Here is a 13,184-nt window from a genome sequence, read left to right as displayed (position 1 = left end):
GTGGTGACAGAGGCCATGGATCACCCCCCCTTGTGTATGTTTTGATGAGCACAACATCCAGGTTCTTGTTCATCACTGGCAAGAACACACAGCAAAGGATGTTGACTACGTTGAGAAAGGTTTATTGTTGCTAAGAACTTGTTCTATCAAACTGAGTTTCTGTGCTCATTTGTATCTGTTGTAGTTTCCATGAAAACATACAGAAAGTATATAGAAAGCATTACTTCCGGAGCAGCCTCCATATATGCGGTCCAAGACAATACCCCTTTACTCAGGGCAGCCCAAGCAAGCCAAAAGGTTGGACACCCATGATATTTATTAACATGAATCCATTTTGAACTATAACAATCAGAAAGATCAATGCGATGGAATGGCGATACAAGAGGCGTAATGGCAAAGGGATTAATGCAACAGAAATGTCTTACAAGAGAAGGAAACTAGGACTGCTTATCCATCCCTGAAGAACTAGGCTCACAGGAGAAACTCCACAAGAGAGGGATTTCCAGAAAGAGGTCCTTCCCCAGTGGCAGTCGGCCCTTAAAAGAGGTCTGTGAGAGGTGCAGCCAGGCTCCACCTGGTCAAAGACGAGAGCTGCCTTCACCTGTGCTCCCAGGTGCTCAACCAGCAGTTCAGACCATGACTCCATAGTTACCATGCATCAGCTGAAGGCAATACAAGGATAAATTACTGACTTTCCTTATTCCCAAAACTTGTGACAGAAAAGTCTTCCTTAGCATTACCTATACAAAATTATTTTCCACCTTTGGACAAATATCAGATTATTTTCTTATCTTCTAGCACTTCATATTTTTCTGAAGGAGACAAAAACGAAGAAATTTGGAAGGAGCAATGATGTTATCTGCATCTTTATTCTCCACTGCATACACAGTCAAGATGAACAAAACACAAATTGACATAATCTTTATTAACATGCCTTATTTGCCTCACCAAATGACCTACAAAACCAGCCAAAATTAGACCACTGCATTTTCAGCAGGATGACACATAAGACAACATTTTCTTTTATACAGAGAAGTTCTGACATTCTACTTTTAAAGCTGTAATAATCCGAAGTTAGTTATTCTATCTAGTAACTCATCCTTACACACACCACACAGGTGTGCAAATTCAGATTTGACAGACTTTTAAAATAAAAAACAATTTACACATTTTTCTCGCTTACTCATTTCATCTGCTCTCAAGTAAAAGCTGTAGACATTTTAATGAAGACTTGAAGGTGAACGGAATCCCTGAAGTATGATTTAGAAGCACCTGATTTTTAATACGAAATTCAGAGTTTATTACCCTCTGCTGAAGACTTCAGCCTTCCATTTTCACTTCTGGTTGGCCTATATGAATGGATGGCCCTTTCTTTAGCTTGAATTCTTTCTTTCTGGAGACAGGCCCATCATATCTGTCACAAGGGCACATAGTTTTCCCATACACTATTCGAGTTGGGGCATGCAGTAGAGACAGAAGGGAAGGACAGGCTTCAGACATCACTTGAATCTGACAGATATATCTAAAGGATATTTATTTTAGAGGAATGCTCTTACGATGGGTTCTCAGCTCTTGATTTCTCAGTGAAGGACTGCTGGAAGATTTTCAAGTGTTATTTCACTCCAAATGAACTCTGAATGGCAAAAAAATCACTTGCAATGTTTCACTTAACACAGCAAATACAAACTGAGCTTACAAATTGTATTATTTACACAACGCCCAGGAATTTTGCTCAGACGTCACCAAAAGCCTCCAACTCCATTGACAAATCACACAAACGTGCCAACATTCCAAAGGCAGTATTCTACACTTCTCAATTAAAATATTCACTGTGCCCCTATGAATATCCTTAATAAAAACGATCAGTTCAATTCTGTATTTTACAAAGAATCTCTTTTCAATGTGGAAATGTACACTTCAAAGTGAACTTAGGAGAATAAATATTGTGCTACACAAAATCTTAAGCTTTGCCCTGTTTAGAATGACCCTGGAATTCACCAAACACGTTTATTATGCCTCACAAAGCAGACTGGCAAGCTAACCGTAGAGATCATGCACTCTGAGCTAACGTACATGAAGGTAAATACAGAAATATTCTATTGTCATTTCTGGAAAAAAAAAAAAATCAACAAAGAAAACAAAACAGTACCAAGTCCTTGGCCAAGCTAGATGCTGCCGCATGGCTATACTGCAATTCAGTGTACCCAACAACCACAGCTTAGGGAAATAAACTGCATATGCTCCATTGCATAAGCATCTAAATAAGTGAACACTGGCAGCTACTTCTTCATCATCAACAAACTTCTATTTGTATAAAGGAGATTAAGTTCCCAAATCTGCACTTAGAAAATTTCTGACCATGTTTAAACCACATTTGGAAAAAAAAATTGTAATAGCAAACAACAGGTCAAATATTGGTGGATGTTTCAGAGAATCATTCTATTTAAGCATTTTCCTCATGTAGCTTTCAAAAATACATGGCAGATTAGCGATCTATATGAATGCCTGTCAATGAGAACAGGTAGACTGCAAGGCGCAGGACAAAAACACTGTTCTGCTAAAATAATTCAAGTTGTAATTCTGTATACACTGACAAAGGAAGCACTGTTATCAGTGGCATTCACAAGACAAACAATGGCTTTGACCATATGGATCCGTATGTGCCAAAACAATACTGAAATGCAAAACCACAGTGGTGTAAACATCGTGTTGTGACTTGCCATTTCTCATCTCTGAACAACTACGTTAATTAGAATTCTGTAGCATACATACTAACCTTGCAAGCATAAACCAAAAAGAAAAATATACATATATTTTTAAGCAACGGATGACAAACCCAACATTTTGACTCCTTTTCTGGAGTTTCATAAAACAATTTTCAGAGATTGGAAGTACAAGCTGGAGCCAAACTTAATGTAGACTATCTACAATGTTTTCAAGCTTCATTATTTCAAACAGATAATGACAGCATGAAGCAGTAAGCAAAAATTACAAGTTTCTAGAGCTTAAATAACAGATGCGCAAAGTTTAGCTGCCAAGTGAAGTCAATGGCTTGCTGAGATTTAATATGATCACTTGTAACAAAATTCTTAAACGTCCACACTCCAAAAATAATTGCCACAAATCACTGCAGTACAGAGGGAAGATAAAGAGACAATGGAAGACATAATGCTCACACTCACAAAATGTCTCGAATGATGAAGCCCAAAACAGCAATTCTCAAACTTCACGTCCCATCAGCAGCTTATGGCCCTACACACAGGGGAGTACTGCCTATGACATCACTACATGTGGAACTTCAGGGTATGAATTCCAAATCTGCATAACTGCTCAGGTGCAAGTTTCCAGCAGTTACAAAGTTAAATTTTGTAGCTTAATGCACACATAAAAGTAGCCTGTTCCCATAGATTTTACTTCTAAAGTGATACTTTAGTATCACTTTAGATTTTGTGTGTAGAAGCATTTAGACGTTACAATTTACCTTCCTCTTTTTCAGCCACAAGTTGCTACTGGATCAGACCCTTCAGATGTATGGCCGCAGCCATACTCCAGAACTTCTTCACATACTCCAAAAGGTCCATTCATTAATCTAGATACATACCAACAGCTTTGCTTTTTGCACAGAACATGACGGAGACCAAAGACCTTCAGAACACACAGCAAGAAAGGAGAGAACAATCACAGACCACAGCTGCCATCTCCACTCTAACAACTCTCTTAACCTTGTGCATTTTCAATTATGGATCTCAGCATTGTAACAACCCACACCTCACTTCCCCCCTGGGCTGCAGTAGTTGTGCTCCATGCTTTTGACAGTGCAGCAAAGATCCAGCTTCTCTGCTACAGCCAGGAGAGCAGATACATGCTCCAGAAAGTGAAAAATGTGGCTCTACAACCTTTGGAATGAGCAAAGCTTTGAACAAAAGTCCTCCATCCCTTTGGACATTGATGCAAATTACAAAGCTAATAAAGAAAAAAAAATTGACTCATGTTTGCTGTATTTTAGAAGAAAGGCACAAATTCTTTTAGGAAATAAAAGCGTACTGGTTCCATTACAACAGAGCATCTCACAAACTGTTACAAAAGATACCTTTGCAGCCTAAAAGGAGTTAATCAGGAAAACAAAGCATGCAGAATTCATTGCTAATGTCTAACATAAAACTTTTTAAAAATTATTTTAAAGTTCAATTCTAGTAAACACGACATCATTTTTCTGAACACTGGTATCATAAGTTCACAACAAATCACTTTGAGCTGTTAACTAGATGTATCTTGTGTTACAGTTTCCTCTTCAGCAAAACAAAAACCCACAAAACTGATACATTCACACTTTACTAGGAACAGCAAGTAGACTGGAAAGTAAGGGGAAAAAATATTTTAACTTTAAAAAAATCTATGTATATGCTTTGATTTTTGTTTAACCTCACTGGTTTATCAACTTTTAACACCCACCTGCTGTGCTGGATCAAAAAAGATTTCAATCAACATATCCACTCCCCACAATTAAAGAGACTTTGAAGGTATCATGCAAGGAGATTCAATAAGAATTTACAAAATATTTTAGAAAACTGTCAGAGTCAAAATACGAGACTCAAACACACAGACTGGCCCAATCATGTCCCCCATGATGAAGTTCTACATTCAGTTTCAACCCTGTGAATGCTAGTGTTAACTATTTCACATCACACACAAATTGCTTCCCTGTTTCAACTCCAACATTTGCAGCAGTACATGCTTGGTTACACAACTTCCCTCTACTTCAATCTACAGCATTTAGGTGTGTTTTCATCTCTGAGTACTTGATAAACCCTCACTGAAACAAATTTATGCCTAAATGAGATTCCTAAAATCACTGACATTTAAAAACAATTGTGATACTCTTATACTATAATACAAACATACTTGTCTATTTTGGAAACTCACCAGGATTATTGAATTTACAATGCACTGAAAGCATTCCACAAACACAAGGTAGCCTGAAAACTTCAAATACAACTACACCTCACTTGTCCAAGCAATTACAGCTCAAATAGTTGCAGCAACTGCTAGAAGCAGCAGCTGTGTTCCTGCTTGCTTATTTCTAACCCCCAGGCCCCCTTTCTTAAGCTTGCACAGCTTCTCATGCTGCTCCATGTTAAGCTGCCTCAAATCGCTAATCCTTCTTAAAATTAACTGCTTCTTGTTTTGTGTTTGTTTTTCTGCTGTGTCAGTGTTACTTTACAGAATGAGAGGAGCAATTCCTCCTTCTACTTTGTATGACCTGGAACATAAAAAGTAGCACTACTCCAGTGATCACATTGCTTTTTTCTTCACCCAGTTTCTAGCTTGCTGTAGACAGAGGAGAACTGCTGGATATCATGGAAGAAGGCTGGAGCCACAGCTAAGAATAATGACACTGGCCAGATGATCCCCCAGAATGCCTTCCTCTAGTGGATGACCTGATGAAGACAGAAGAGGGAGGGCATGAAACTGCAGCAGAGCCACTGGATTCTCAACTGCATTGGAGAAGAGGTACATGTTTCACTCTCTTTACTGCTGCATCTGAGTCTCAGGGCAATTACTTGGTTTTCAAAGGCAGGAATATTTCTGTGGTAACAAAACTTCAAAGAAGTTAGTGTTTGATACCTCAATGAAACAGAGTAGCAAGCTGGCTGTTAAAATTCACTCACTAAATGTCATTCAAAATAAATACAGTTAAGTTACTATTTCCTCTACCTACTTTAAAATCTAATGCTTCCAACTTACTAAATATGCCTGAAAAAACACTATGCCTCAGAAAGAGTGTGCTACACGACTAGTGATCACCTTTCAGAGACTGCTTCTACTTCTGGGGGATGACTGGGTCAACAGCAGTGTAAATAGCACTTAGAATAGTAGAAACAACAGCCAGAAAAAGCTGGTGTGAGGCCACAGAAATATGTTTATCCTGAGCATCTGAAGGACTGGAAAGCGTATGGGGGGCATGTCTGAGGACAGCTGAATTAAGAGATAAAGGCCTCTATGTTTTCAGAGACTTGACTCTTTGTTCTCTATTTTAGAAGACTATATATGCATCTTAAGAACATCTCGAAGAACCTCTCTTACTCTTCCTCTGGTCCATTAGTCCTCTAAACATGGTAAATTAGAGGTGATTTAGAGATGAATTCTTTCCTTAAAAATTCAACACAGCAACTGTCAAAAACAAGAAGTATGAATGTTTCTCCACACATCCTACAGGAGACATGAATGCTAACAAACAAAAAAATGAAAAGAAAATCCACGGATAACACAGAATACATTCTCAGAAATAACAGATGAAATTTTACCATTTAATCAACTAAAGCACTGGACATTTTAGGTATTTCACTTCTATTTTAAAGGTTTTCATCTCAACAAATCATATTCTTTCTTTCTGTGACTCTGAATCACTTAATTTCTACAGACTTTTGTACCCAGACTTATAAAATAGAAGTTTGCAGTCCTGAGACCAGCTACAAAATCTGAAGATGCGTAAGTCCATGGGATCTTGTGAGATGCATCAGCAGGTCCTGAGAGAACTGGGAAATAAAGTTGCTAAGAGGCATCCATCATATTCCAGAAGTCACAGCACACTGGTGAAGTTCCCAGTGACTGGAAAAGGGGAAACATAAACCCCCACTTACGAAAAGGGAAGACTTGGTAAGATACAATGCAGCCACTGACCAGGATTTTTTTCTGGATTTAAGAGTTGTAAATATATAAAGAAAACTGTCTGACTGAGGAAAAATGGTCTTTCAGAACAATTCTAAAGTAGATATTTTACTGCAAAAAATACTGGCAGATATACTTAAAATATAAGTTTCTGTACATTTGACATTAGAAGGCATGACTCTAAAGTTAATTTTTGTCTATCTGCTGCTGGAGATAGAAGAAGTTGGAATAATGGATCAGCAGAAATTCCTCATGCAGTTCTCCAGCTCTACTGCACCGAATGAAGGATAGGTCAAGAATATAAGCACCAGGAAGCCTAGGCACAAATTCTATCTGCTGCCATTACTGCAAAGGATTCCAGAGAGAACATGAAACACTGAAGCAGAAGCCTCCACAGAAGGTATGCAATGACAATGCACGCACAACAAAGGACCTTGTTTTTCTCATGTTTTTCTAATTGATGAAAACATTTTGTTTACAAACAAGAGACTAGGTATTACTAGCAACTGTTACACTTCTTTATCTTTAATCTCAATTACTACTGATCAACAGTAACTGTGCAAACGAATAAACGTATGCCTTCAATTCCTTTGGCTCCTGCAGCATTGTACCAGACTTCTTTAAAAGTGCAAAACTCAAAATCAATCTCTTCTCAGATGTTATCTACAGAGAACACAGAGTATATCAAGTACATTTCACATACACACCTTACAAAACTAAAGCATTTACTAAAACAGAATTTATGCTTGAATCTTTACATTATCTCCAAGGTGCTCTCATCACATCTTCCCAAGATGTGAGATTTCACATTCAGGTTCTGTTCCAAGAAAATCTTCCTTTTGCCATGCAATGACTTCTTCAGTCACAGAAGATTGCCTTGTTAAACAGTATGGACTGTGGACCTACAGAACAATTTATCTCAGAAGAAGCATTTTGCTTAACTTAACAATGCTGAACGCTAAATTATTTTACAGAACTGATCGTCTGAAAATGTATCTGCAGCCATAAAAGGAGCCTTACAGTCACACAAGAAGTGCAGTCACAATCCTCAGACTAAGTTCAATCACATAATTTTTACCATTTCACTCCGTAGTTTTTTTAGAACACGGACAACATGTTCTTTCTGAAGTTATTTCAAGAACCAGTGCTAAGACCTTTTCTTTGACACAAGTGTATTACATGCCAAATATTGCAAAACACGAACAAAGAATTGCCAACAGACTGTCACAGCGCATGAAGCTGTGAATAAGTTGGATACCATTTTATCTGGGTTTAGAAGAAAATCTGAAGACTTGGGAGTTTCCAGTTATCATATTATTAATTATGATGTACCAGCAATGTTTTGAGAATATTGTTTTTATCAAGACAAGAAAAATATAATAAAATGCTAAGGAAGCAGCTCACATGAAAGCATGCTACACACAAAGAAATAAAGTATAAAATATCAACTTCAAGTGTTTGCAAGAGAAAACAAAGATATTCACAAAAAAAGAAAATCAACTATGCAACTCAATCACTCAATTTTCTAGATATAACTTCCACACAAGTTTCAGACATAAACCTCCAAATACTTATGAATACAACAAGAGTAGAGCTGTGATTGGATATCTTGTTTCTACACATTTTATTTCTTTCTATTACTGCATTTAACACACCAGAAGTGTTTATGTTTTAACATAAACTGTTAACATACAGGAAAAAGGTTTAAAATAAGACTTTTTTATTTCAGTATTTAATTCCAACAGGACTAAGTCCTGCAGCCCAAAGTAAACAAAGTCAAAGGATACATCTACTTCAGTACTAGTCTGCAAATTTTTATTTTATATTAATATCAGTACATTCTGTCAGCAAATGGAACATAAGAATTACTTGAATTCCTATTTTAAAACTATGATGCTACTGCACTCATCTAAAGCCACTAGCAGGTAGGTTTTTAAAGCAGGAAAAGCAAAATTAGTGGTTATCTAAGAATGATAACTATAAGCATTTTAAGCAAGTGTTTGTTGTATGCTGAAGCTCTGAGCTCATGGCAGCCTAGAATTTAATACACACATATTTAGAGTACGCCATGCATCCACGTGATTACTTCACAGCTTAGAAAAAGTCCACTACTATTTTGAGAAACAGCATGGAACTGCACAAAAAATTAAGGACCGTACTTGCAGTGCATTTAGTAACTCTAATCAGTGATCCACAAAATACCAGAGAACACTATTCATCATGTTTAAAAATGCATTGCAGCAACAAAAAAAAAATAGCGTTATGCTATTTGTCAGATTACTCTATTTAATAACAACCTTAGCTAATAACATCTACAGACTGATGTTCCAGTATCAAGTAACAACCTCTTAGGCAAAAACTTAACAGATAATCTCAATAGATAATTATCTTGATAGTCTTTCTTGTACTACATATTACGCAATAGCAAAGGGAATTAACCTGTAACTCTAGGAAGCCCAGTGGCTGAACAAAGCAGGGAAAGATCTTGCACATTACTCTCGTGCCCTGTTCACCTAGCTGCAGTATTCTCTGAGCATCATTCAGTAAACACCTGTTTGCAAGCACTAAACAACTCAGTGGACTTCTGTTCAGATTCTGTTTGCTAAATTTGACTTCCCAACTTGTTCAGTCAGTGAATGTGGGATTGTGAAAGACAAACTACGTCATACTTTACAACAAAAATAAAGCATGAGAAAGAAAGCAGAGGAAAGCTGTTATGTTACACTACCTGTAACTATTTGTTCTTTGATTTTAGTACATCGAGAAATATAACAAAGGCAACATCAGCATTAGAAAGAACAAGGTCCTTTCGCCAAAAAAATGCCAATAACTTACTCTGATTTCCTGTTCTTCTCATGAAGAAGTTTGTGTGATATCTATCAAGAAGCATCTTCGACTTGTTCAATGCAGGAGATTAAAATGGATTAATTAGTGAAGGGATGAAAAAACTCATTAGTTAGCTGAGAGAACATACACTGCCTTTGATTAAATGGCAGCACTACAAAGCATACGTACTTATTCTGACAGGTGTACTTTGAATAGCTCATGCTTGAACTTGTTGAGAAAGTATCTGCACAACATTCAGTTAATTAGTGGCACAGACATTTCAGGAAGCTCATGGCAGAATCTACTTTTTATATTATGGCCAATTGTGAGCAACTCAAAAAAGTAAAAAAGTGGATACAACTTGATTTTCAGTAAAAGTTTCTGTAAAGCGTACTTATCAGTAAAGAAATGCTTACCTCTTTTACCAGCTGTGTTGGTTATAATATTGTATTATTTGCTATTTGGGATTTATTTGTCAAATATAAGTTTCAGGTCTACTTTCTTCTCAAGCACTGGAAGCCACAGAAGTGTTTTTCCCTCCTAATAGCACCACTTATTTCCAAATTGATCCTACTGATAATTCCCTGCCTCCCTGGATAAGATTTCATTGACCAGGGCAAAAAATTAACTCCTAATAACAAAAGAATTCTTCAAGACTGTCTAGCATTTACTAGGGTGAGCAGTGTCCTTATGTGACCCAATGACTTCTGTTTTACTTGGTATAAACGAACACTAAATTGAATCTTCTCCGCAGATACAATTCTCTCTTCTCAGAAGAAAGGGAATTAAGAATTGCAAGGAAAGGGAGTGAGAACCACTTCACACAGAATGTGAATACTCATTCCCCCATTATTAAGGAATCATTGGTCACACAAGCAATGAAACAGTTGGGAAAGTATCAGGCAGTGAGTAGTAAGAAAGCAATAATTAGCTTACTAAATACTTATATAGCCTGGACAAAAATCCCTAAATACAGTCCAAATACTGAACAATTACCTGCTCTAGTACACATCCTCCAAATAAAAAAAACATGCAATACATGCAGTTCAAAAAACAGCAATCTGCACTTCTGCAAGCACTTATAAACAACCTAATACATATCTTACTGTTCTGACAGCAAAGACTGAACATTGATGTGTCCTAGTGTTATATTTACGGTGACCTCAAATAAGCCTGTAGACAAGAACCAAAACCCTTTTCCTGTCATTTGATTAGTCATTCCTCAGACTGGCCTAAAACAAATGTTATTTTTTTTTTACTCCTTAATACTGGAATGCAAAGGCAAAAATATGGCTGCACACTCATCCTTTAGCAGATGCTGGTTCATATCTCAGTTTAATCTTTGAAACCAGTCAAGACAGACAGCTATAAGTGATAATTACTCGGATCTTTAGGAAAGGGGAAAAAAAAAAAAAAAAAAAAGAAAAAAACAATGAACAGTAATCCTTCATTCATCCCCAAAGGGCAGAACTGAAGCTCTAGAAGACCTGCTTTGTCTCCAGCCACTGCTAGCAACTTATTAATATTTAAAAGATGGATGAGAACAAGACCTGCAGAGTTCTGTTTACTTGTAACTCAGTACTCTCAACAGTGAAACTATTAATGAATCTCAGACTTAACAGGAATGCTGTAGCATAATAGTCATTAAGCTTCTATCACTGAAATGAATATAAAATATCCTGAAAAACACTGGACAAGTTGAAGATAAATTTCTATGATATATAATCAGATGAGCTTAACACTTGATCTTTCTCCTCAATTTGACTTGTGTCCCCACAGAAAGTTTGATCAGCTTCTACAGATTCCAACATCTTGAAGAAATGATGCTGTTCCATTTCATTTATTTACAAAAGGCATAGGACTACAATAAAGAACTTGAGAAAACTCACTGAGAAAAAAGTAGCTCGCAGTAATGTTGCCTATGTAAAAGGCTCATAGATTTCATACCATATGCTTAACATAACCACATCTATAATCACACATTTTAAGTATTTATCTTCCTTTATCCATACTTTTGCTCTATACAGATAGAAGTGCACGCAAAACCCCAGACCAATGAGTTGGTTAAAAATACACAGCTGAATCATACATACAGTCTGAATACAACTTGAAAGCCAAGTGATACTATTAATACATATAAGAATTTAGCTGAGGCTGTTTCTTTATATTAATCAACTTGACTCTTCCAGTTAGTATAAGTACAACAAGGTTTCTCCTTCATTTCTGTACCAAAATGAAGTTACCTTCATTCCTCCTTATCTGTACAATTCTACACCCACAATTTGCTTCTAAAATTCAGTATTTAATTTAGTTAAACAGTTCTGCTCAAGGATACCACTTCATTTTCCTGAAGCCTACAAACCTGCAGTCCCTGCCTCACAAGCCTTCCCAGGCCAGCGACATCTGATGAAAAACAACAAGAAGAGTTTGCATAACTAAGCAAAAGTAAAACAGAAAAAGCTGAATGTGCAAGGGTACCTGCTCAGGAAATGAAGTTTCTGCCACCACTGCTCTAAGCGCTCCCCAACACGGCCCACAGCACTACAGGCTCCTTTTTCTGAACAGTATCTCTCAGGCTTGACACGTGTCATTTGCCTATCGCTGCAGGACAGAGGCTTCGCCTTCCTCACACAGCCTCTTATCATCAGCCTATGGCTGAAAACAAGCCTTCTCCCTTCCTCCCCGCACCAAGGAAGAGACGAACAGCCCACTGTATATTTACTCAACCTACTGCTGAGTCGAGCCACGTTTTCCGCGCTGCCCGCCGTCGGCAAAGCGCTGCTGCCCGCACAGCTCCGTACCTGAGCGGACCACACGGCGCCAACCGGGCGGAGACACTCCCCGGCTGCCATTTCGCAGCCGCCCGGGGGCTGCCCCGCACGCCGGGGCCCCGCTCTTCCCACCCCTCCGCCAGCTGCCGGCCCTCACCGCACTCCCCGCCGACCCCAGCAGGGACAGCTCCGCACCAGCCTCCCACCCCCGCGAGCGGCCCCAGCTGAGCGCAGTCGCCGCCGTCCCGCCCGGCCCCAAAGGCGGCAGCCACGCAGCTCAGCCTCCCCCCGCGTGCCATGACACAGACAGGTGCAATTCCCCGGCCGGCCCCGCGGCCTGGCACAGCCCCGGCCTCTCCCCAAGCCCTCCTCCCCCAGTCCGTCGGCCTCAGCCCTCGGAGCCCCGCGGTCGAAGGGCCTCCCGCCTCCTCACAAAGACGCGCCACCCCCCCCTCCGCCCCGCACGGAGACGACCAGGCCGAGCCTGCCCGCCGCCAGCCCCGGCGCCTCCCGCAGCCACCGGGCCACCGCCACCCCTTCGTGTGTCGCCCGGCCCGCGCTCCCCTCGGCTCACCTCCTTGGGGACGAGCTGGTTCTCCTCGCTGGGCACCATGGCCGGTGGCGCGGCGCTGGGCCCGCGGCAGGCAAAGCCGAGCGTCGTCGCCGTCGTCAGCAGCAAGAGGCGGAGAGACGCCGCCGGCTCATCCTCCTTCGCCGCCACCCCAGCCGACGAAGGCTTCCACCCCCTCCACCAGCGCCAATCAATGAGAAAACGGCCGACGTCCGCGCTCTCGCGAGAGTTGGAAGGCCCGGCCTCAGCCCACAGAGGCCCGGGCGGGTCGCGGCGGTGGTGTGGGCGTGTCGGCAGGGTTCGCCGCCTCGCTGGGTGACGGTTTCACGTGGCTGTGTTCACGCAGT

At 39.9% G+C, this 13,184-nt stretch overlaps 1 protein-coding gene across 3 annotated transcripts in view; it reads right to left on the bottom strand.

Annotated features, from left to right (window-relative positions):
• The window catches only part of USP47 (ubiquitin specific peptidase 47), a 51,948-nt gene extending 39,006 nt beyond the window's left edge, over positions 1 to 12,942 (bottom strand). For 2 of the 3 annotated variants that reach the window (XM_042882051.1, XM_042882052.1), the window contains exon 1: positions 12,841 to 12,940. In XM_042882051.1, coding sequence (XP_042737985.1) covers positions 12,841 to 12,879 — 39 coding nt within the window. In that variant the 5' untranslated portion in view covers positions 12,880 to 12,940. Of the gene's footprint in view, positions 1 to 12,840 lie in introns of all 3 variants that reach the window. The other variant, XM_042882054.1, reaches the window with a different exon arrangement.
• Positions 12,943 to 13,184: the final 242 nt, after the last annotated feature.

Source organism: Lagopus leucura, unplaced genomic scaffold (genome assembly GCF_019238085.1).
Source record: "Lagopus leucura isolate 7727_CA_CO unplaced genomic scaffold, USGS_WTPT01 Super-Scaffold_100033, whole genome shotgun sequence".
Taxonomy (NCBI): domain Eukaryota; kingdom Metazoa; phylum Chordata; class Aves; order Galliformes; family Phasianidae; genus Lagopus; species Lagopus leucura.
Note: the sequence above shows the minus strand (reverse complement) of the source record. Positions and strands in the feature narration are given on the sequence as shown.